Here is a 25,059-nt window from a genome sequence, read left to right as displayed (position 1 = left end):
TCTATTCACCCATATCTTGTAACAGTGGATTGGCCATTTTACCTGGGGATTTCCCTCTGTGTTTTTTCTAATCCAGGTCTGTTTGAGCCAAGTGACTGCCGCTATGAGCTAGAGCGTGACCATACCTTGGACCCTTCCCTCACTGAGATGGTGGACAAAGCCATCAAGATCCTCCGCAGGAACCCCAAAGGATACTACCTCTTTGTGGAAGATGAGTATTGATACATCCCTGGATGACCTTGGGTAACAGCATCCCCAAATGATGTCCTGTGTAGGAGAACCTAGGCCAGGATAATCAAATCAGGAGGACGAGAGCTTTTCAGTGTAAACTAATGCAGTTGGCAGTAGTTGGGGAGTGTATTGTACAGGAGTAATTGTGGACGAAATCATGCCTATATAGGGTACTTAACTCAAGCCCTATGAATCAATGACCATCAAGTATGTCATTCCATTTTAGTTCTTACATTTTGTTGACAATTTGTACATGGTGTTCCTTCTTACAGTGACATCATCTCTCCAAGATGGAGTACAGTTTTGACAATGACATCATCTCTCCAAAATGGAGTACAGTTTTGACAGTGACATCATCTCTCCAAAATGGAGTACAGTTTTGACAGTGACATCATCTCTCCTAGATGGAGTACAGTTTTGACAGTGACATCATCTTTCCTAGACGGAGTACAGTTTTGACAGTGACATCATCTCTCCAAAATGGAGTTCAGTTTTGACAGTGACATCATCTCTCCAAGATGGAGTACAGGTTAGACAGTGACATCATCTCTCCAAGATGGAGTACAGTTTTGACAGTGACATCATCTCTCCAAGATGGAGTACAGTTTTGACAGTGACATCATCTCTCCAAAATGGAGTTCAGTTTTGACAGTGACATCATCTCTCCAAGATGGAGTACAGGTTAGACAGTGACATCATCTCTCCAAGATGGAGTACAGTTTTGACAGTGACATCATCTCTCCAAGATGGAGTACAGTTTTGACAGTGACATCATCTCTCCAAGATGGAGTACAATTTTGACAGTGACATCATCTCTCCAAGATGGAGTATGGGTTAGACAGTGACATCATCTCTCCAAAATGGAGTTCAGTTTTGACAGTGACATCATCTCTCCAAGATGGAGTACAATTTTGACAGTGACATCATCTCTCCTAGATGGAGCACAGTTTAACAGCCTATTACATCTATTTAAAGCTTCTGCGAGTGAGGAGACTAACAAATATAATTCATAAAGATCATATTATATTGACAATTGCTGCGGGGGATTTTCACTTCAAGGGGGAGAATTGATCACGGTCACCATGGCAGCGGGGCCAAATTTGCCCTGACGGAGGCGGTGGAGTTTGACAATGCCATCGAGCGGGCGGCAGAACTGACCAGTGAGCTGGACACTCTGTCTGTGGTCACTGCTGACCACTCCCACGTCTTCTCCTTTGGAGGGTACTCCAACAGAGGGAACCCCGTCTTAGGTAGGCTACATCATGAAGTCCATAGTTAGGCCTAGCATTACAAAGCTACCGGTAATTCGCCAAAGAAAACATATTAAACATCAATGGTATTCACTAAGTTGATGGTTTATATTTAGGATATTGTTTTACAGCTTTGTCATAATTTATTTTATTTTAAAAATGTCTTATTTGCCATTGGAAAGTATTCAAACCCCTTGACTTTTTTTCCCACATTTTGTTACATTAGACAAATGTTTTAAATTTATTAATTGAAAAAATGTCCTCAGAAATCCCCACACAATACCCTATAATGACAAAAAGAAAACACGTTTTAAAGAAATGTTTGCAAAAGTATTAAAAAAATTAAAAAATGTAAAACTTTATTGACATAATTATTCAGACCCTTTGCTATGAGACTCGAAATTGAGCTCAGCTGCATCCTGTTTCCGTTGATCATCCTTGAGATGTTATTCCAACTTGATTGGAGTCCACCTCTGGTAAATGAAATTGATTAGACATGATTTGGAAAGGCACACACCTGTCTATATAAGGTCCCACAGTTGACAGGGCATGTCAGAGCAAAAACCAAGCCTTGAGGTCGAAGGAATTGTCCGTAGAGCGCCGAGACAGGATTGTGTCGAGTCACAGATCTGGGGAAGGGTACCAAAAAATGTCTGCAGCCTTGAAGGACCCCAAGAACACAGTGGCCTCCATCAATCTTAAATGGAAGAAGTTTGGAACCACTAAGGCCCTTCCTAGAGCTGGCCACCCAGCCAAACTCAGCAATCGGGTGAGAAGGGCTTTGGTCAGGGAGGTGACCAAGAACCCGATGGTCACTGACAGAGCTCAAAAGTTCCTCTGTGGAGATGGGAGAACCTTACAGATGGACACCAATTTCTGCAGCACTCCACCAATCAGGCCTTTATGGTAGAGTGGCCAGACGGAAGCCTTCAGTAAGAGGCACATGACATCCCACTTGGGGTTTGCCAAAGGCACCTACAGACTCTCAGACCATGAGAAACAAGATTCTTTGGTCTGATGAAACCAAGATTGAACTCTCTGGCCTGAATGCCAAGCGTCACATCTGAACGAAACCTGGCACCATGCCTACAGTGAAGCATGGTGGTGACAGCATCATGCTGTGCCTAGAGTGTGCAAAGCTTTCATCAAGGCAAAGGGTGGCTACTTTGAAGAAATATGTTGAAAAATTATGTTGATTTGTTTAACACTTTATTGGTTACTACATGATTCCATATGTGTTATTTCATAGTTTTGACGTCTTCACTATTATTCTACAATGTAGAACATTGTCCAAATAAATAAAAATCCTGGAATTAGAAGGTGTGTCCAAAACTTTGACTGGCACTGTACGTAAATGTGATATTATTATTATTTTATTTATTTTTTTACATTTGCCAAAATTTCTAAACTTATTTTTGCTTTGTCATCATGGGGTTTTGTGTGTAGATTGATGAAGGGGAAACATTTATTTAATACATTTTCAAATAATTCTGTAACATAACAAAATCTGGAAAAAGTCAATACTTTCTGAATACTCTGTACATTACATGTGATGAGGCCACGCGGGGGCTCCCGAGTGGCACAGCGGTCAAAGGCACTGCATCTCAGTGCTAGAGGCACCACTACTAGAGGCACCACTACTACAGACACATTTTGATCATCTGAATAAAGGTTCATCTAAAATAAACTTGAAATAAACTTGAAAACGGGGTGGAACTTAAATTATTTTCCAATCGTTTCGGTCTGAACGGGCAACTCAATATTAGAAAGGTAGCATAGGAGTCAACACGGGCCAGCATCCCTGTGGAAGGCTTTCGACATCTTGCCCTGATCGAGTCCATGCCCTGATGAATTGAAACTGTTCTGAGGGCAACTCAATATTAGGAAGGTGTCCTTAATGTTTTGTACACTCAGTGGATAATTCCTTTCTGTTCTGTTTTAAACCTCTTGAAATCAACTTATTTTAAATTACTTCACCAATCAGTGCTGATAGAGCAGCTTGTTATGGGAAGTGCAAGCTATAGTTGTTTACATGTGTGATGGAAAGACAGGTGGCGAGAGATGCGATTGACATTTTGCTGGTCAGAAGAGAGGGAGAGGCTTGAAGCGCTGGGTATCTTGTTATGACATGCATTATCTGAATTAGAGGAGTTTGTGGCTTCTATGGAGGAACTTTGAATGTCTTGAGTTTGAGTTTGCTTAATGTTGGACCAGAGCGAGCGAGCCAGATAACAAGCTTGTGTGTCCAGAGTGGTACAATAAAAACATGCCTTACCTTTTTGTGGCTAATAAATCCAATGTGAAACGTAATAACTATAGTATAATGTAATCCAAAATATTTCCCTAATTTCTAAATCTCGCTTGTAACGTCAGTATGCTACAGTAACCTAGGCTTCAGAGGGGGAGGGGCTTACAGTAACCTAGGCTTCGGAGGGGGAGGGGCTACAGTAACCTAGGCTTCAGATGGGGTAGCAGGTAGCCTACACAATTACACACACTGGCAAAGATTTTCAGCTGGAAGGCAGGCACTGGAATATGTTTCTGAGTGACAGCGTAAGTGGTTTGCATAGGCGCTTTGTTGCGTTTTTTTGTGGGGCTGGAAAAAATGCTTAGAAAGTCAAATAAATGTATCAACCGGTTCCCATACCTTTGAAAATAACGGTTATTTTCTGGAACAGTAGAGATCACTTTCGTTCCAGGTTCTGATTTCGCTCTTTTACTGTTTTCGGTTTTGTTCCCTGAACCGGTTCCAACCCCTGCTTGAAAGCTACTAAGATGTTGGTAGTTTACAGGTAAATTTGAAAGTTTCCAGTAATATATGCACTCTTTGCATCCCTAGGTAGACCACATCATACATGGTCCATCAAATATGGCCATAAAATGCAGTGTATAGATCAGGCCCCCTATTCCATTTTGCTTTAATGCTATTTTTGGGGGGCTAAACATAGGGGTTTATATAATTATGTGGTCAAGGGGGATGTTATGTGTATTTGAGCAAGCTTAGTGTTAGACTGACAAAATCTAATGGCATGCTGGTATGCGTTGTGTCTTGAAGGTCTGTCTCGTAACCTGGCTGACGATAAAAAGAGCTTTACCACCACACTCTATGGAAACGGACCGGGATACAAGTTAGTCAATGGATCTCGTGCAGATGTCAACACGACGGAAGCAGGTACGTTTGGCTTTAAAGTGATGCATCATATTGAGGAACTCTAAATTTAACAGAATGTGTAGAGGAAAAGGACAGCAAAATAAGACAATCTTGTCTAATTAAATGGAAAAATTGTGTTGGCAAAAGAATTAGGGGCGGGGCAGTACATTTAGGAAGTAAATTGCATTTAAAATGTACATTTAAAAAATTCAACTTTAAAAAATAAAATCTTATACTTTCAGTTTAATGAGAAGTTATTTAAAATATAATTAAAATGTTAGTTTATTTCTTGAATTGACAGTCTTTAGTTCAAATTGACCCCAACCCTGATATCAGTTATTGAAGATTACAATAGTTTCAATGCTTTTATACTGCAGATAATACTAGGAAATGAACATCAACATGAAAGCCAATGATTGATAATTAATTATCCTCCCCTCTTTTCAAAACTCCTTAAAAGACCTACAGTTTCTAAATTGCATGTATATTTTCTCTCTCCTAACTTTGTCTCTCCTTCTCACCTCCCCTTCAGATCACAAAGATTACAAGCAGCAGTCAGCCGTACCTCTGGAATCTGAGACTCACGGCTCAGAGGACGTGGCCATCTTTGCCAAGGGTCCCATGGCTCACCTCTTTCACGGGGTCCAGGAGCAGAGCTACATTGCCCACGTCATGGCCTACGCAGCCTGCATTGAGCCCTACACAGACTGCTTCATCCCAGACCTAGAGCCAGAGCCTGACCACACAGGAGCCACCAACCCCAGCCTCATAGTGCTGCTGATGGGCCTCATACCTGCACTCCTCTCCCTCTTCGCTGTCTGATGGGCCTCATACCTGCACTCTGTTTCCTCTGATGGGCCTCATACCTGCCCTCCTCTCCATTATATCTGTCTGATTTTGGAAACATGTAGAGACCCAGCTATGATTAACCTACTGAGATTTTTCCGATATTCCACCACACAGACATTTTACATTTGAGTCATTTAGCAGATTTTCTTACAGTAGTGAGTACATCCATCTTTGTATTGGTCCCCCCCATGGGGATATCGAACCCACAACCCTGGCTTTGCAAGCATCACGCTCTACCAACTGACCTACACGGGACCAATAGCAACACTCGGATTGCTCTTCTGTCCTGAAATAATGATATACCTTATTTGTTGGCATTGCTAATGTTCAATCAAGATATGGGTCATCATGTTCAACCCATGTTTGTTTGTTATTGAGTTAGGGGTAGTTATGTTTGTTATTGAGTTAGGGGTAGTTATGTTTGTTATTGAGTTAGGGGTAGTTATGTTTGTTATTGAGTTAGGGATAGTAATGTTTGTTATTGAGTTAGGGGTAGTTATGTTTGTTATTGAGTTAGGGGTAGTTATGTTTGTTATTGAGTTAGGGGTAGTTATGTTTGTTATTTAGGAAATGGAAAGGGGTATGGATAGTAATGTTTGTTATTAAGGAAATGGAAAGGGGTATGGATAGTAATGTTTGTTATTAAGGAAATGGAAAGGGGTATTGATAGTAATGTTTGTTATTTAGGAAATGGAAAGGGGTATTGATAGTAATGTTTGTTATTTACGAAATGGAAAGGGGTATGGATAGTAATGTTTGTTATTAAGGAAATGGAAAGGGGTATTGATAGTAATGTTTGTTATTTAGGAAATGGAAAGGGGTATTGATAGTAATGTTTGTTATTTAGGAAATGGAAAGGGGTATTGATAGTAATGTTTGTTATTTAGGAAATGGAAAGGGGTGGATAGTAATGTTTGTTATTTAGGAAATGGAAAGGGGTATTGATAGTAATGTTTGTTATTTGAAATGGTTAGATAGGGTAGATAGTAATGTTTGTTATTTAGGAAATGGAAAGGGGTATGGATAGTAATGTTTGTTATTTAGGAAATGGAAAGGGGTATTGATAGTAATGTTTGTTATTTAGGAAATGGAAAGGGGTATTGATAGTAATGTTTGTTATTTAGGAAATGGAAAGGGGTATTGATAGTTTATTTAGGAAATGGAAAGGGGTATTGATAGTAATGTTTGTTATTAGGAAATGATAGTAATGTTTGTTATTTAGGAAATGGAAAGGGGTATTGATAGTAATGTTTGTTATTTAGGAAATGGAAAGGGGTATTGATAGTAATGTTTGTTATTTAGGAAATGGAAAGGGGTATTGATAGTAATGTTTGTTATTTAGGAAATGGAAAGGGGTATTGATAGTAATGTTTGTTATTTAGGAAATGGAAAGGGGTATTGATAGTAATGTTTGTTATTAAGGAAATGGAAAGGGGTATGGATAGTAATGGTGTTGTGTAAACTGAGCTGATCTACAGTATAATCTCCATTGACACTCTATAAAAACGTATCCAAATGTACTTGCGGTTAGTCTAAATCATTTCAAATAAAATGACATTTTTTGGTAGGAAACAATAATTCTTGAAGAAGTTAATGCTTGTTAACCATTTTATTGTCATAGTTAGTAACATGACGTGGTCCTTCTGTAGCTCAGTTGGTAGAGCATGGCGCTTGTAACGCCAGGGTAGTGGGTTCGATCCCCGGGACCACCCATACGTAGAATGTATGCACACATGACTGTAAGTCGCTTTGGATAAAAGCGTCTGCTAAATGGCATATATTATTATTTATTATATTATGACTATTGTAAGGAAAAGATAAACGGCTATGACTTCAGTCAGTAATCTACTATGAAACGCAATACTGTGGACAACAAATAACAAATAAACAAACAAATAAATTAATATATTTTTGGAATATAGAATGACATTTTTTAAAATACATGTAGCTGGGTATTTCTTTAGAGTAAATTATGTGCTAATTGATTATTCAAAAAGTACAGGATGAAACAGTCTTTCCCAAACTCAGTCCTAGGGAACCCAAGTTCATTTTGTTTGCCCTAGCGCTACACAGCTGATTGAAATAATCAACTAATCATCAAGCGTTGATCATTTGAAGCATCTGTGTAGTGTAAGGGCAAAAAAAAAAAAAAACCTTTTGGGGTCCCGGGGATCGAGTTTGGGAAACGCTGTGATAAAGGAAAGGAACTGTAAAAAACAAAACTATTGAAATGGAGCCATAGATAGGTCTCATATCATTCCCTGATCGATATCCAGGTAAATAAATATTGACTGATCGATATCCAGGTAAATAAATATTGACTGATCGATATCCAGGTAAATAAATATTGACTGATCGATATCCAGGTAAATAAATATTGACTGATCGATATCCAGGTAAATAAATATTGACTGATCGATATCCAGGTAAATAAATATTGACTGATCGATATCCAGGTAAATAAATATTGACTGATTGATATCCAGGTAAATAAATATTGACTGATCGATATCCAGGTAAATAAATATTGACTGATCGATATCCAGGTAAATAAATATTGACTGATCGATATCCAGGTAAATAAATATTGACTGATCGATATCCAGGTAAATAAATATTGACTGATCGATATCCAGGTAAATAAATATTGACTGATCTATAGCTAGTTAAAAAAATATTGAATGATCTATAGCTAGTTAAAAAAATATTGAATGATCTATAGCTAGTTAAATAAATATTGACTGATCTATAGCTAGCTAAATAAATATTGACTGATCTATAGCTAGCTAAATAAATATTGACTGATCTATAGCTAGCTAAATAAATATTGACTGATCTATAGCGAGCTAAATAAATATTGACTGATCTATAGCTAGTTAAATAAATATTGACTGATCTATAGCTAGTTAAATAAATATTGACTGACCTATATCTAGTTAACTGAATACATGGTGAAAGAATATTTAAGAATTACTCATAACTAACGAAACAAGGAAATTATTCCTCTTTTCTTCATTGAGATAAACCCCATAACCGAAAGGTTGCAAGATCGAATCCCAGAGCCGACAAGGTAAAAATCAGTCGTTTTGCCCCTGAACAAGGCAGTTAACCCACTGGTCTTAGGCCATCATTGAAAATAAGAATTTGTTCTTTAACTGACTTACCTAGTTAAATAAAGGTAAAATAAAAAATACATGCCACCCAGTTTTGATGGTAAAGTGTAATTGGTTCGAATGCTGACAGATACTAGATTAAACCAATCAGTATTATCTGTAGGCGGGATATTGGACTTCTGCTCAAAATAGGCTGATGCAGGGTCATAGTGGATTGGGAAGTGGGCTAGTGTTAGTGGGGGAAAACCCAGATGGGGTGTGAGGAATGTGTTGAGGTACAGATTGTGAAGCATGTCCTGTTATATTGAAGGCGGTATACTGAGGATAGGAGGACATTTTTCTGTGAGATGGCTGAGTTGGGTGTCACCACATTTTCGCTTGTAACAATTTTGGCCTCAAATGACAGGCATAACGAAATAGCAAGGAAATTGTTGTGGTTTCACACTTTCACAAAATGCATGAAGACATGGCTAAAGGTCCATCAGATTTGTGAACATGGTCCCTAGCTGTGTGTTTCCGCTTTCCATGTTGTCTGTTGTCTGTAGCTTGTGAGGTGTGGAAACATGTATCTCTGTCTGTATGTTACGTCCTGCGTGTTCTATGTTGCTCTGTCTGTATGTTGTGTCTTGCTTGTCCTATGTAGCTCTGTCTGTATATTGTGTCTTGCTTGTCCTATGTAGCTCTGTCTGTATGCTACGTCTTGCTTGTCCTATGTAGCTCTGTCTGTATGCTACATCTTGCTTGTCCTATGTTGCTCTGTCTGTATGTTTCTCTGTCTGCTACATCTTGCTTGTCCTATGTTGCTCTGTCTGTATGCTACGTCTTGCTTGTCCTATGTTTCTCTGTCTGTATGCTGCTTTGTCCTATGTTTCTCTGTCTGTATGCTATGTCCTGCTTGTCCTATGTTTCTCTGTCTGTATGCTACGTCTTGCTTGTCCTATGTATCTCTGTCTGTATGCTACGTCTTGCTTGTCCTATGTTTCTCTGTCTGTATGCTACGTCTTGCTGGTCCTATGTATCTCTGTCTGTATGCTACGTCTTGCTGGTCCTATGTATCTCTGTCTGTATGCTACGTCTTGCTTGTCCTATGTATCTCTGTCTGTATGCTATGTCCTGCTTGTCCTATGTTGCTCTGTCTGTATGCTACGTCTTGCTTGTCCTATGTATCTCTGTCTGTATGCTACGTCTTGCTTGTCCTATGTTTCTCTGTCTGTATGCTACGTCTTGCTTGTCCTATGTATCTCTGTCTGTATGCTACGTCTTGCTTGTCCTATGTTTCTCTGTCTGTATGCTGTCTTGCTTCTCCTGTTTCTCTGTCTGTATGCTACGTCTTGCTTGTCCTATGTTTCTCTGTCTGTATGCTACGTCTTGCTTGTCCTATGTTTCTCTGTCTGTATGCTACGTCTTGCTTGTCCTATGTTTCTCTATGTGTATGCTACGTCCTGCGTGTCCTATGTTGCTCTGTCTGTATGCTATGTCTTGCTTGTCCTATGTTTCTCTGTCTGTATGCTACGTCTTGCTTGTCCTATGTTGCTCTGTCTGTATGCTGTCTTGCTTGTCCTATGTTGCTCTGTCTGTATGCTACGTCTTGCTTGTCCTATGTTTCTCTGTCTGTATCTTGCTTGTCCTATGTTGCTCTGTCTTGCTTGTCCTATGTTTCTCTGTCTTGCTTGTCCTATGTTGCTCTGTCTGTATGCTGTCTTGCTTGTCCTATGTTGCTCTGTCTGTATGCTACGTCTTGCTTGTCCTATGTTTCTCTGTCTGTATGCTCTATGCTGTCTTGCTTGTCCTATGTTGCTCTGTCTGTATGCTATGTCTTGCTTGTCCTATGTTTCTCTGTCTGTATGCTACGTCTTGCTTGTCCTATGTTGCTCTGTCTGTATGCTGTCTTGCTTGTCCTATGTTGCTCTGTCTGTATGCTACGTCTTGCTTGTCCTATGTTTCTCTGTCTGTATGCTACGTCTTGCTTGTCCTATGTTGCTCTGTCTGTATGCTACGTCTTGCTTGTCCTATGTTTCTCTGTCTGTATGCTACGTCTTGCTTGTCCTATGTTGCTCTGCGTCTGCTCACTGCTCAATGATTGTCTATATTGTAATTGTTTTTAATAACCTGCCCAGGTTATTGATTAATGTGCACTGTCCCTGTAAAAAAATAAACTCAAACCGGCCTGCAACTAGGATTGTGAGGCTAGTTGATATTTAAATGTGTAATTCGCACTCCGACCTGAGAAAGGCAGCGATACCCAATACTGCATCTCGTCTGCCGGAAACGGACAGGCGGGGTTTATGAACTTGGAGGGAACTTCAACACAATAAACAAAGAAAGGAAATCGAAGATGAAATGTGAATTTATCAAAATTGCAAAACATAAATAAATAAACGAAACCGATCAATCTCAATTAAATTGCATCCGACGTGCACGAGGACTTGGGTTGCATGCGTTTAGTTCGGTAGCTAAAGTAAAAGCTTTGATGACCAGACGAAATATTGCAGAAGTACGCGAGTCATGCAGCATCGAAGCAAGACCAGTCTGGCAACACAGCTGTGCAAAGCTGTGAATGACGGAGAACCAAGGTAATGTGCTGTCATCTCTTTACCTGACTAGCTAACGTTACTACCGAGGAGTATCCATCTGTGCTACTGTCACGTTACTAGTCAGTATCTTCATACTGTACAACTATGGAAAGCATGTATCATTAGAGTTATGAGAAGGGCCAGAGATACCAGGCTGACTGTTACCGCAGATGTAAGGGGATCATAATGTGCTACTGTCACGTTACTAGTCAGTAGCTTCATACTGTACAGAAGGTAACGTAACTATTTATAGTTAGCTAGATAACAACAGGGCTTAGTTAACTATGCACTTCTATGATATTTAACTTTAACCTTGTTGTCTGTAAGGTTTATACCAATTTTAATACATTTACATACGTGCAATTTTAACACTACCTATGACAAAAGAATAACATGACTCTTTTCTGAACATTTTATTTTTTTAGAACCGTGCAGATTCTTCTCGCACAAGGAGCAAATCCCAATCTTGTCGGAAGTAAAGGTGTTGCTGCTGTGCATTTGGCAGTTGGCAAAGAGACGGAGAAAAGTATACGCTGCCTGAAGTTAATTCTACAACATGGGGCAGACCCCAACATCCGGTACTGTAGACCTAAATTCAACTAAATAGGCTCTACTGTAAAACAATGTTATCTACTGTTTTCCAATGTGCAGATCATGTTGCTTGCCATTATGTTGTATAGCTAGACATTCCTATAATATGGCTATAATATGAATCAAATCTAATTTTATAGTGGTCACATATTTAGCAGATGTTATTGCGGGTGTCGTGAAATGCTTGTGAGCTAGAATCTGAGCTGACATGTCTGTCGGCTCCATTACATTCTTATAACATGTCATAAACATGCAGGCAGCAAAACTTTGCATCAAATTAGCTTTTCTTTTTCATCCAGGTCTTCAGATGGCTTGACACCCCTGCACGTAGCAGCGTTATGGGGTTGCTATCAGAATCTCAAACTGCTGTTAAAGAATGGAGGGAACGCAAACTTAAAGGATCAGGTGGGAGAGATTACATTTGGGTCTGATTTCACTCAGCTTTTTTGCACTTATCTTTAAAATGTAGGCTACAGTAGGCATGAGTTACGTTACTGTAAGACTTGTAAGTAGTCACAATGCTGCAAGAAAGCAGGAGGAGCAAAGGAGGGTTACATTTACATATTAACTATGTTCTTCTGTACAGTGTTCTGTAAAACAACATGAATCAACTGTCTCTCTCTCTCCCTCTCTCTGTCTCTCCCTCTCTCTGTCTCTCTCTCTCTCTCTCTCTCTCTCTCTCTCTCTCTCTCTGTCTCTCTCTCTGTCTCTGTCTCTCTGTCTCTCCCTCTGTCTCTCTGTCTCTCTCTCTCTCTCTCTCTGTCTGTCTCTCTGTCTCTCTCTCTCCCTCTCTCTGTCTCTCCCTCTCTCTGTCTCTGTCTCTCTCTCTCTCTCTCTCTCTCTCTCTCTCTCTCTGTCTCTCTCTCTCTGTCTCTCTCTCTCTGTCTCTCTGTCTCTCCCTCTGTCTCTCTGTCTCTCTCTCTCTCTCTCTCTGTCTCTCTGTCTCTCTCTCTCTGTCTCTCTGTCTCTCTCTCTCTGTCTCTCCCTCTCTCTCTCTCTCGCCTACTTTGAGTTGTTCTGGTGTGGTGGTCATTATTACAAGGCAATTCCATGGTAACATAGTGAGATTTTTCACTTTAAAATGTATGTTAAAATATTGCAAAGTTAAACAAACCAACGTAACAACTCTATGAAAAAATGACTACTTTTACCAATTCCAACTATTTATTTTGTTGCAAAAACACATTTACTTGAAGAACATATGCAAAGTTTGTAACAGAACAACAGTTTGTGCCGGCATTCTGTTACCAAACTTTGCATCGTCAAAAAAATGATAAAAATCTTGAGTCTCACAATGTTACCAGAAAATGAAACACTGGACAATATCTACTCTTTTTTCCCGCCTCCAGATTTTGAAACAATCACCACTTTTTCCTTCTTCATAACCCCATTTACAGTATGGCAATCATTCTCACCTACTCCTTATGTTGTCTCATTGCTCTCGTCAGGAAGGGAACAAACCAGGTGATCTGGCACAACAACAGGACAACCGCAGATGTGCCCACCTCCTTCAGGAGTACCAGTCTCAGTCCTTGGACACAGAGGAAGAAGATCTGCCTCAATTCCAATACTGTAAGACATTTGTCTAGACCGTTTGTGATGCTTCACATCGCAAACTCTGTGACGCGTCACTGTGTGGCTCGGTTGGTAAGAGCAAGGAGCTAGTGACGCCAGGGCCGTGGGTTCAATTCCCTTGGGTCACAGACTGACTGTTGTAAGATGTGTTGGATAAAAGCATATGAGAAATGGCATATGTTATTATAATTGTCTGATTTCTTAAGAGTCTTAATTAATTTGTCCTTTTCAATTTCCTGCAGCTGTTTACAATAGCCAAGGTGACGCGTCAAGCTACACTGACTCCGAAGACTGCAGTGTTTTCTCTCACAGCATGTCCTTGCTGAGTGACTTCGGGGAGGGTCCACTGAGTAGCACACGTCAGACCTCGTTCTTTGAACTGTCTGCTATTAGCAACAGGCACAGTTGGAGAAGAGGATCCCATTCAGGGGCGTCCAACTGTAAATCTAACCCTGAGGTGCGCCACACCAACGAGTGGGACACGGACTCTGACTGGGAGCCTCCATCAATGTTATCCAGCACTCGTATGTCCGTCGCAGGTCCCAGAGCCGCACTTCCTGTACTTCGGGAGGACGTACCACTCGCTGACTGCAGTGCGCTGCATCCGTCTGTAAACGGGAACAGACTCTCTCCTCCTCCGGTGGACCTTCTCCCTCCTTGCTTTGCACGACGCACGAGCCGCAAGAGTGTGAGCTTCAGAGAGGAAGCGGACGAATACTTCCCCGTTTTTAGTTCAGAATCCCCGAGGCGGGAGCCAGGGAGTCAGGGTACTGCCTACTCTAAAGACTATACTCTCGACTTCTCAGAATACTCCGAGTTCCTGGATCCAGAGCGCATGGCCACCGTCCTACATCACCAGGGGATCGATGTCACCTCCCCTGAACATGTGTTTGTATTCTCCAAGGATAATAATGAGTGCACTGAGATCGACATGGAAAAAACATTTGTTGGGCACTTCCCGTTTGAGGAAGAGGACGGAGAAGTCGTTGAGAATCAGGTAGAAGAAGTGAAGGTCCCTGAACGAGCATTATGTGGCCCTGCTGGCAGCAGCAGTAGCAGCGGAGCTAGTAGGTACAGCAGCTGTGATAGTGACCACTACATTACGACCCTGGAGGCGTCCCCCAGGCGGGTCTCACCCTCTGAAGAGGAGCGTAAAGTGAAAAGCAGAGGTGTTGAAGACGACAAACACACACAAAATCCTATGACCACTAACAATGTAGATACTGATGAAACTCCCAACAGCTCAGAGAGGTCAAAACCAGCCATGGTAGAACTACCAGCCATGGTAGATAACCTTACATTGACTGACAAAATATCTCCAAGCAAAGGTCCAGGTTGTGAAAAAATATTTCCAGATGCTGTCTTAGCGGGTAATGTTGAAGAGTTGTCAACAAGACCGACTGAATGCACTCCCAGACCTGGACCTGGTTCTACTCCAGCATTGGAGGAGGACCTGCCTCTGACCCCAAGTCCCTTTGTCACTGGTAGGACGCACTCGCGGCTGAGTCGCTGCTCGGTAATTAGCGGCAAGACCCCCGAAAGCCTCCTCTCCACCTCCTCGCTGTTTGAGCAGACCTTGCCTACGCCGACACGCACACGCCGCCAAAACATCAAGTCGCGAGGCAGCGATAACGTCTTTTACGACACGCCATGCGGGCGTAGTCGCACCCCAGTCTTTTCTGGAAACGGGACAGGTAGTACTTCTGGGGACTCATTTGTCATCTATGAGAGCCAAGAGCCTCAATCTAGCACTCTCAGAGCCGACAGAGGTCAAGGGTCATATGTCAGTGCCAGCCAAGCGGACACCCTCATCATCGCCAAGGACGACAGAGGTCAGGGTTCTTGTGTTAGTTCCAGCCAAGCAGACACCCTCATCATCGCCGAGGACGACAGAGGTCAGGGTTCTTGTGTTAGTTCCAGCCAAGCAGACACCCTCATCATCGCCGAGGACGACAGAGGTCAGGGATCTTGTGTTAGTGCCAGCCAAGCGGACACCCTCATCTCTAAAACCATGGCTGACACAGTCATCGTAACTCCAAGTTTAGCTGACAAATTATCTTTACTGGATAATTACTTTACTTTAAAAAATCCTCACAAAGAGACTTTACCCACTTATCTGAGAAAAGACGTTCTTGAAAGTTGTGAATTTCTAACCGACGATTTGTCCAGCTCCAGTGATGCAGTGACCAAGGAGGGGACAGTTGGTAGCTTTGGGCCAAGAGTGGAGGAATCCTGGACCACAGAGGAGGCCGACTCAAGCTCATCTTTGTCAAGTTCCCAGACTCCATCTTCATCCAGCTCCAGTTACTTCTCTCCAAAAAGAGATCAGCCCCCCTCAACCCCAGGCACTACCCCGCGCTACAGCATGAGTCGACTCTCCCACTTCCACAAGCCCCAGCGGCTGGCCAACCTCTCCTACACCCCAGGCGGACGTCCTCAAATACCAGACCTGGAGGAACCGGTGGAGTACCTCTACACGGACACGGAGCAGGGTCACGAACTGATCGAGACCCACGTCCCACCTGCGGCCAACACCTCGCTCAGCTCCAGCATGAGCACGTCCAGTGGCGAGGACACAGTGCTGTACGACTGGCGCTCCCTGCAGGGTGGTGGAGGAACGGTGGCCAAAGGGAAGGAGAACCAGGAGCCCGTGGTGGCTCAGGAGTGGTCAGAGACCAAATGCCTGACGGACAAGGAGCTGAGACGCAGGCTTGTGGAGATGGGAGAGAGTCCGGGACCCATAAGTCATCGTACCCGGCCAGTGTACATGAAGAGGCTCAGGCGGCTGTTGCTGGAGCCGGACACTCAACAACAACTGCCGGACCAACCCCAAGGTAATGTTCCTTTCAGTTGTGTTAACTCTCAATCAAATTTCATGATGACGTCATTAAGGTTAGATCAGAGATGTGAGGGGGGGTTAACACTGTTAATTATGGAAATAACATTTTATTGGTCACATGTAGACGAACCGAACGAGTGTGTTCGCATACTCCCTTAAAAGACCTTCACTTGAAAAACAAGAAGAAAATGGCAGTAGTACTTTTTGTCCAATTTGAGACACCGTAGCCAGTATACACTTCCTCAAAATAATCAGAATTAAGATCACTCAAGAAATCTGTCATTAATTTTAACATTTTTGTTGAGGAGATCTTCGTCTCGCAGTTTTTACATCTGACAAAAGATGTTTGGTTCAGTATTTCTCAAGTGAAAACAATTGCAGATTCCTCCTTCATTGAATGACAACAAAAATCTTTACTGTTGACCAAACGCCGATGAAGGGGCTATAGACTTCAGCTACCGATTTTACCGATTTTGGCGCACCTCAAGAAAAATATTTGTGTACACAAACCTCCGAAACAAAAACCTTGCCGAAGACCACAAACTGTTTCTGATGTGACGCCTTAACAGTGAAATGCTTCCCAACAATGCAGAGAGAGATCGAATAGAAAAGTAATAATATAGTAATAATATAGTAATAATATAGTAATAATATAGTAATAATATAGTAACGTCATTGTGTATTTATTATTATGTGTTATTACTTTTCTATTCAATACTCTTGTGGCTGAATGGAAGCAAGTGCCCTGCAGCAATGTTCCTATATCTAGTGGAAAGCCTTCCCAGAAGAGTGGAGGCTGTTATAGCAGCAATGTTCCAACATCTAGTGGAAAGCCCCCAGAAGAGTGGAGGCTGTTATAGCAGCAATGTTCCAACATCAGTGCCAGAAAACCTTCCCAGAAGGGTGGAGGCTGTTATAGCAGCAATGTTCCAACATCTAGTGGAAAGCCTTCCCAGAAGGGTGGAGGCTGTTATAGCAGCAATGTTCCTACATCGAGTGGAAAGCCTTCCCAGAAGGGTGGAGGCTGTTATAGCAGCAATGTTCCTACATCGAGTGGAAAGCCTTCCCAGAAGGGTGGAGGCTGTTATAGCAGCAATGTTCCAACATCGAGTGGAAAGCCTTCCCAGAAGGGTGGAGGCTGTTATAGCAGCAATGTTCCAACATCTAGTGGAAAGCCTTCCCAGAAGAGTGGAGGCTGTTATAGCAGCAATGTTCCAACATCTAGTGGAAAGCCTTCCCAGAAGAGTGGAGGCTGTTATAGCAGCAATGTTCCTACATCTAGTGGAAAGCCTTCCCAGAAGAGTGGAGGCTGTTATAGCAGCAATGTTCCAACGTCTAGTGGAAAGCCTTCCCAGAAGAGTGGAGGCTGTTATAGCAGCAATGTTCCAACGTCTAGTGGAAAGCCTTGGACCCACTCCATATTAATGCCCATGACTTTGGAATGAGATGTTTGACAAGCAGGTGTCCACATACTTTTAGTGATGTATTGTATATTCTGTAGTTAGGGATAACGTGACTAGTCAATGGGATAGATAATAAACAGTAACAGCAGCTTATGTGCTGTGTCAAAAAAAAGTTATTGGGTCAATGCAGATAGTCCAGGTAGCTCTTTGGTCAACTATTTAGCAGTCTTCTAGATTGAGGCTAGAAGATGCTAAGGATCCTGCTGATTCCAGACTAGTTGTGAGCTTAAAGTGGTTTGTTCGCTCACACCCAGTCAGGTGTTCAGTGTTTAACCACCTTCTGATTTTAAACCACTTACATCTCTGGGTTAGTTACCTTTTGAAAGATTATCAATTAACTAGTAGTACTTATGAAAACGCTACTCTTTTCTGCTGTGGTGACTGACTGAGTTATGTGTGTTTTTTAGGTCCTGCGCAGGGACACAGTCCAGAGCTGTGTGTGGCCCTGCGGACGTTGGTGCTGCCCGACTGCCAGGAGGACGAGCTGGCGCTGTGCCAGCAGTTTGACCAACCAGACCAGAACAGGAAGTGGCGGGAGGGTGTCATCAAGTCCAGCTTCAACTACCTGCTACTGGACCCCAGGTCAGTTGTAATCGTTTGGCTTTTCCAATAGCCTAAATGAATCTTTCCTTGCAACTCCATTGCAAATTTGATATTGAGCTTGCGTCATTTTTAAACAACATCATTTCATTGTGTTCCTTTTCCTGCATCAGAGTAACAAAGAACCTGCCGTATCGGAGTCATTCCATGAGCCCTGTGGATTGTTTTCAGACTTTCATCAGCGCTATATTCTACGTGGGCAAAGGCAAACGCTCCCGACCCTACAGCCATCTGTACGAGGCTCTAGACTACCACCGAGGAGATAAGACTTCTAAGGTTGGAGGCACTTTTCTTTAACTACATTTGAACTTCCGTTGGCCCGTTTTTGTTGTTTTTCTCTCGTTCTGGGTCTATGTAGTTTCCTCCTGTCGGTTGGTTGTATTGGAAAAGACCGTATTGGTGCAGTGGGGGATTTGGGTCATTCGTTTTGACAAACAACAATGGCTAACCAAAGTTCAAATGTAATGTAAATGACCCAAGTGTAAAGTCGTGTGAAATGGGATGTGGTCCACATCAATACACATCAATGTGGCGGCAGGGTCGCCTAGTGGTTAGAGTGTAGAGGCGGCAGGGTCGCCTAGTGGTTAGAGTGTAGAGGCGGCAGGGTCAGTGGTTAGATGTAGAGGCTTTTCCAGGGTAGCCTAAGTGGTTAGAGTGCAACTAGCCAGTGGTTGCAAGTGTTGATATTGAGGTAGCCTAGTTTTTAAACAACATCATTTCATTGGTCGCCTAGTGGTTAGCAGTCAGAGGCGGCAGGGAGCCTAGTGGTTAGAGTGTAGAGGTGGCAGGGTAGCCTGTGGTTGTTTTCAGACTTTCATCAGGGTAGCCTAGTGGTTAGAGTGTAGAGGCGGCAGGGTCGCCTAGTGGTTATAGAGGCGGCAGGGTAGCCTAGTGGTTAGAGGCAGAGGCGGCAGGGTAGCCTAGTGGTTAGGAGATAAGTCTAGAGGCGGCAGGGTAGCCTAGTGGTTACATTTGAACTTCAGGGTAGCCTAGTGGTTAGAGTGTTTTTCGGCAGGGTAGCCTAGTGGTTATGTAGTTTCAGGGTAGCCTAGTGGTTAGAGTGTAGATTGGAAGGGAGCCTAGTGGTTGCAGTGGGGGAGGGTAGCCAGTGGTTGACAAGGCGGCAGGGTAGCCAAAGTGGTCAAATGTAATGTAAGGGACCCAAGTGGTTAAAGTGTAGTGGCGGGAGGGTAGCCAGTGGTTAGAGCATCAGAGGCGGCAGGGTAGCCTAGTGGTTAGAGCGTAGAGGCGGCAGGGTAGCCTAGTGGTTAGAGCGTAGAGGCGGCAGGGTAGCCTAGTGGTTAGAGCGTAGAGGCGGCAGGGTAGCCTAGTGGTTAGAGCGTAGAGGCGGCAGGGTAGCCTAGTGGTTAGAGCGTAGAGGCGGCAGGGTAGCCTAGTGGTTAGAGCGTAGAGGCGGCAGGGTAGCCTAGTGGTTAGAGTGTAGAGGCGGCAGGGTAGCCTAGTGGTTAGAGTGTAGAGGCGGCAGGGTAGCCTAGTGGTTAGAGTGTAGAGGCGGCAGGGTAGCCTAGTGGTTAGAGTGTAGAGGCGGCAGGGTAGCCTAGTGGTTAGAGTGTAGAGGCGGCAGGGTAGCCTAGTGGTTAGAGTGTAGAGGCGGCAGGGTAGCCTAGTGGTTAGAGTGTAGAGGCGGCAGGGTAGCCTAGTGGTTAGAGTGTAGAGGCGGCAGGGTAGCCTAGTGGTTAGAGTGTAGAGGCGGCAGGGTAGCCTAGTGGTTAGAGTGTAGAGGCGGCAGGGTAGCCTAGTGGTTAGAGTGTAGAGGCGGCAGGGTAGCCTAGTGGTTAGAGCGTAGAGGCGGCAGGGTAGCCTAGTGGTTAGAGTGTAGAGGAGGCAGGGTAGCCTAGTGGTTAGAGTGTAGAGGCGGCAGGGTAGCCTAGTGGTTAGAGTGTAGAGGCGGCAGGGTAGCCTAGTGGTTAGAGTGTAGAGGCGGCAGGGTAGCCTAGTGGTTAGAGTGTAGAGGCGGCAGGGTCGCCTAGTGGTTAGAGTGTAGAGGCGGCAGGGTCGCCTAGTGGTTAGAGTGTAGAGGCGGCAGGGTCGCCTAGTGGTTAGAGTGTAGAGGCGGCAGGGTAGCCTAGTGGTTAGAGTGTAGAGGCGGCAGGGTAGCCTAGTGGTTAGAGCGTTGGACTAGTAACCGGAAGGTTGCAAGTTCAAACCCCTGACAAGGTACAAATCTGTCGTTCTGCCCCTGAACAGGCAGTTAACCCACTGTTCCTAATTGAAAATAAAAATTTGTCCTTACCTGACTTGCCTAGTTAAATAAAGGTAAAATAAAAAATATATATATGTTAACGTTCCTCCTATTTGTTTTTGGGGGGGGGACAGAAACTGTGCTCCAAGGTGCAGCACATCCTCCAGGTTTGGAAGGCTGAGCAGGGGGTGATCTCTCTGCACTGCTTCCAGAACGTCATCCCCGTGGAGGCCTACACGCGTGAGGCCGTCATGGTGGATGCCATTGGTGAGTGACCATTCTTTTATTTGGGGTCCGTCTCAGTAGTCTAAAGTGACTAATCCTTTTTTCCTTCTTTCTTACTCATCTGAAAATACAGGCTACAAAACAAGTCGATATTTTGAGGATGCCTTTCAGTCATTTCCTTTCGCTGGTGTAGTTCGTAACGGTCAATGAAGATGGAGAGAGGGAGGCGAGGAGAGGAAAACATCTTATGTAGCCTGGTTGTACTTCTATGTTCTATGGGTCCCGAGTGGTGCAGCAGTCTAAGACAATGCATCTCAGTGCTAGAGATGTCACTACAGACCCTGGTTCCATTCCAGGCTGTATCACAGCGGTCTAAGACACTGCATCTCAGTACTACAGACCCTGGTTCCATTCCAGGCTGTATCACAGCGGTCTAAGACACTGCATCTCAGTACTACAGACCCTGGTTCCATTCCAGGCTGTATCACAGCGGTCTAAGACACTGCATCTCAGTACTACAGACCCTGGTTCCATTCCAGGCTGTATCACAGCGTCTTCCGGGTATGGCCAATGTAGGCCGTCATTGTTAATAAGAACTTGTTCTTAACTGACTTGCCTAGTTAAATAAAGGTTACATTTAAAAAAATACATAATGTTACCATGGATATCTTGAGATTTGATCTGCATCCTGAACTACATGACACTTTTAAGTGTTTAGGTCTATTTTTCCCCCCCTAATTTCTATCTAATGTATCATTTTAAGTCCCGTTTAAAAATTAAAAATAAATTGTCCTACAAATTCTTAATTTTTTTTTTGTCTTTCCTATCTATATACGAAACTAAAATGAATGCAACGAAATAAGATAAACAGTTTCAACAAAAGAAACCTTCCCATTGCAGGCTTGAAGATGTTGACCAACCAGAAGCGAGGGGACTACTACGGGGTGGTGTCCACGTGGCAGTTGAAGAGGAAGAGGGAGCTGGGGGTGCACCTGCTCTACAGGGCCATGCAGATCTTCCTGGCTGAGGGAGAGAGGCAGCTCAGACCTCCTGATATCAGGGTGGGACAGTAGTGCCCCCCAGTGGGTAGAGTTGGGTACTGCACCAACAGAAAATGAAAGCATTTATTGAACAAGGTGTTGACTAGTTTAATCCATTCAGACGAAACTTGGGCTTAAAGGTCCATTGCAGCTGTTTTTATCTCAATATCAAATAATTTCTGAGTAATAATTAAGTACCTTTATTATGATTTGTTTTCAATTACATTTTTTTTTAAAGTAACAAAAATAACTTCTTAGACAGAGCAATTTCTCAAGCAAGAATGTTGATGGGACTGTCTAGGAGTGGTCTGAGTGGGGAGAGGAACATTGAAAATGGACAAATTTACAGCCTGTTGATGTTACCGGGCAGGTCAAAACTCCATCCCAACAAAACAGGCTGACAGCTCTTACACTAAAAGGGCATTATAATTTTCACAATATTATTTCAAGCTCATAGTGTGGGAAGTTAATAAAACACAGGGAAACCACATTTTTGACTGTACTGGGCCTTTTAAAGTGTAAATGTTTTACTTATTGATGTAGAAGAGATTGGCTTGTTGGAACACGGGACCAAGATATAGGTTATTTTTCTATACATTTTTTGTGTCCATGTCATACCTAGGCTCAACCAGATTCACCTTGGAGCTCAAATGGTTGTCATTTCACCTTTCTGTCCATTCTCCAATCTCCTCGCCTCCTCTAATCCCATCTCCTCGCCTCCTTCTCTACTCCCATCACCTCGCCTCCTTCTCAACCTCATTGGAAGAGAAATTCCAAGGTCCCTCCTGTCAGACCTTCTTCTCAACCTCATTGGAAGAGAAGTACCAAGGTCCCTCCTGTCGGTCCTTCTTCTCAACCTCATTGGAAGAGAAGTACCAAGGTCCCTCCTGTCGGTCCTTCTTCTCAACCTCATTGGAAGAGAAGTACCAAGGTCCCTCCCGAAGGACCTTCTTCTCAACCTCATTGGAAGAGAAGTACCAAGGTCCCTCCCGTCGGACCTTCTTCTCAACCTCATTGGAAGAGAAGTACCAAGGTCCCTCCTGTCGGTCCTTCTTCTCAACCTCATTGGAAGAGAAGTACCAAGGTCCCTCCTGTCGGACCTTCTTCTCAACCTCATTGGAAGAGAAGTACCAAGGTCCCTCCCGAAGGACCTTCTTCTCAACCTCATTGGAAGAGAAGTACCAAGGTCCCTCCCGAAGGACCTTCTTCTCAACCTCATTGGAAGAGAAGTACCAAGGTCCCTCCCGAAGGACCTTCTTCTCAACCTCATTGGAAGAGAAGTACCAAGGTCCCTCCCGAAGGACCTTCTTCTCAACCTCATTGGAAGAGAAGTACCAAGGTCCCTCCCGAAGGACCTTCTTCTCAACCTTATTGGAAGAGAAGTACCAAGGTCCCGCCTGTCAGACCTTCTTCTCAACCTCATTGGAAGAGAAGTACCAAGGTCCCTCCCGAAGGACCTTCTTCTCAACCTCATTGGAAGAGAAGTACCAAGGTCCCTCCCGAAGGACCTTCTTCTCAACCTCATTGGAAGAGAAGTACCAAGGTCCCTCCCGAAGGACCTTCTTCTCAACCTCATTGGAAGAGAAGTACCAAGGTCCCTCCTGTCAGACCTTCTCAACCTCATTGGAAGAGAAGTACCAAGGTCCCTCCTGTTAGACCTTCTTCTCAACCTCATTGGAAGAGAAGTACCAAGGTCCCTCCCGAAGGACCTTCTTCTCCAATACGTTTTTAGAAGGAGCCGAAGAGAAAGGTGATGAATTGAGAAAGAGACAGAATGAGTCATTGGAAGAAAGAGTGATATTGAAAGCTTGTTCACTTACCTTAGCATCAGTTAAATATGAACGTCCATTAAATATCATGCAAATACATTGTATTTCTTTAGCAGGAAAACCATTAGGCTTGTATTGTTAGTAGTATGATCATTATGTATGTATTTGTAGGTAAAGTCTACCACCAGAATGAAAGCACTGAAGGAAAAATAATTGTGTCACAACCAATGTATGTCTATGGTCAAAACACTGGGTGGAAGGAAAAACCTATTTACACACGTTTTGAGGATTTCCTTATTTACCTCGGTCAAATCAATTACAGATTAACTTGATTTAACTATTTCCCCCTTTTAACAAGTGATATGATAAATGCATAGTTAAAATGAAGTTACCAAACAAATGTCAATATCATTAGCTATATGCCTATGCTGGTTGTGCTATGTCAAACTGGCAAAAGTTTACATGTTGGAATCATCTCATCCACAGAATCTTTCAACTGTCTTATAGACTATTTCATCAATGTAGCATTATTTTTCTTTGTTGTATGTTAGGATGTTCTTATAAAAACAAAAATAGCGAAGTAATTGACTTGTTTGGCACCTGTCATTTCAGTTTACCCTGACATTTCACTGTAACAGCATTTGGCCCAGACCTGAACAATAAACTGTAAACGGTGTGCTTGCGTACCAGCATCATTTGAACAATGGGAGAATGGCAATTTCATTTCCTTGATTCCTCCCATACTCTCTTCTACTGTAACTTCCTCCTCAAAACCCATTGGATGAGAAGTTCTGAGGGGAGAGACCTCTGACCTCATCCAATGATTTTGAAAACGAGGCAAAGAAATGCCAGAGATTCTCACACAGTCTTAAGTGATTTTTATTTATCTAATTGTAAAAAATTATATATATTGTATTTTTTTATGTTTATAATTTGACCTTTTATTTAACTAGGCAAGTCAGTTAAGAACAAATTCTTATTTACAACGACGGCCTACTCAGGCCAAACCTAGACGACACTGGGCCAATTATGCGCCGCCCTATGGGACTCCCAATCACGGCCGGATGTGATACAGCCTGGATTCGAACCAGGAACTGTAGTGATGCCTCTTGCGCTGAGAAGAAGTGCCTTAGACTGCTGCGCCACTCGGAAGCTAAATGAAGGACATGCTAGCTCTGCTGTATGAGTCTCTTCGACCAGCTAGAGTTTGATTTCAATGGGAGGTAATTGGACCTGAAGATGTATGTAATGACTAGACGTACAGATGCACTGTATTTTATATGGATAAATGTATTGTGATGAACACAAACATTTCATAATATAGCAGTGAACTTCAAATGGGTACACATGTTTACCATACTGTACTCAGTGGTCTGAATATCCTGCAATGATGGTGTCTATCACCACGTCAGAGTTCCCTCTAGTGGTCTGATGGTGTCTATCACCACGTCAGAGTTCCCTCTAGTGGTCTTCTGATGGTGTCTATCACTGCGTCAGAGTTCCCTCTAGTGGTCTGATGGTGTCTATCACCACGTCAGAGTTCCCTCTAGTGGTCTGATGGTGTCTATCACCACGTCAGAGTTCCCT

At 43.1% G+C, this 25,059-nt stretch overlaps 2 protein-coding genes across 61 annotated transcripts in view; both read left to right on the top strand.

The window, feature by feature from the left end:
• alpi.2 (alkaline phosphatase, intestinal, tandem duplicate 2) overlaps window positions 1–7,001 on the top strand; it is a 38,661-nt gene extending 31,660 nt beyond the window's left edge. Inside the window, exons 8-13 of one of the 11 annotated variants that reach the window (XM_052475502.1) lie at window positions 77–211; window positions 1,290–1,481; window positions 4,537–4,653; window positions 5,165–5,892; window positions 6,465–6,618; window positions 6,677–7,001. In XM_052475502.1, coding sequence (XP_052331462.1) covers window positions 77–211; window positions 1,290–1,481; window positions 4,537–4,653; window positions 5,165–5,454 — 734 coding nt within the window. In that variant the 3' untranslated portion in view covers window positions 5,455–5,892; window positions 6,465–6,618; window positions 6,677–7,001. Of the gene's footprint in view, window positions 1–76; window positions 212–1,289; window positions 1,482–4,536; window positions 4,654–5,164; window positions 6,420–6,464; window positions 6,619–6,676 lie in introns of all 11 variants that reach the window. The other 10 variants (XM_052475500.1, XM_052475501.1, XM_052475497.1 and 7 more) reach the window with 10 other exon arrangements.
• Window positions 7,002–10,845: 3,844 nt separating this feature from the next.
• On the top strand, window positions 10,846–24,148 carry ankle1 (ankyrin repeat and LEM domain containing 1). Of its 50 annotated transcripts, none has more exons than XM_052475481.1 (12): window positions 10,846–11,167; window positions 11,593–11,745; window positions 12,058–12,163; window positions 13,207–13,330; window positions 13,576–16,167; window positions 18,043–18,217; window positions 18,349–18,511; window positions 20,573–20,705; window positions 21,564–22,685; window positions 22,839–22,940; window positions 23,094–23,144; window positions 23,298–24,148. In XM_052475481.1, exons 1-9 carry the CDS (start codon window positions 11,100–11,102, stop codon window positions 21,734–21,736), a joined length of 3,687 nt encoding a protein of 1,228 aa, XP_052331441.1. In that variant the 5' UTR covers window positions 10,846–11,099; the 3' UTR covers window positions 21,737–22,685; window positions 22,839–22,940; window positions 23,094–23,144; window positions 23,298–24,148. The 50 variants fall into 50 exon arrangements, with proteins under 50 accessions (XP_052331441.1, XP_052331439.1, XP_052331438.1 ...); XM_052475479.1 differs by having other exon boundaries at window positions 22,839–22,991; XM_052475478.1 differs by having other exon boundaries at window positions 22,839–23,042.
• The last annotated feature ends 911 nt before the right edge of the window (window positions 24,149–25,059 follow it).

Source organism: Oncorhynchus keta, chromosome 22 (genome assembly GCF_023373465.1).
Source record: "Oncorhynchus keta strain PuntledgeMale-10-30-2019 chromosome 22, Oket_V2, whole genome shotgun sequence".
Lineage (NCBI taxonomy): Eukaryota > Metazoa > Chordata > Actinopteri > Salmoniformes > Salmonidae > Oncorhynchus > Oncorhynchus keta.
Note: the sequence above shows the minus strand (reverse complement) of the source record. Positions and strands in the feature narration are given on the sequence as shown.

What these genes read in the sequence shown, in the direction of transcription:
- ankle1 (XM_052475473.1), top strand. Translation starts at nt 11,100, where the DNA reads ATGCAGCATCGAAGCAAGACCAGTCTGGCAACACAGCTGTGCAAAGCT. An exon ending in GGGGCAGACCCCAACATCCG is followed by an intron (nt 11,746 to 12,057) that starts GTACTGTAGACC and finishes TTTTTCATCCAG; the next exon opens with GTCTTCAGATGGCTTGACAC. An exon ending in ACGCAAACTTAAAGGATCAG is followed by an intron (nt 12,164 to 13,206) that starts GTGGGAGAGATT and finishes TGCTCTCGTCAG; the next exon opens with GAAGGGAACAAACCAGGTGA.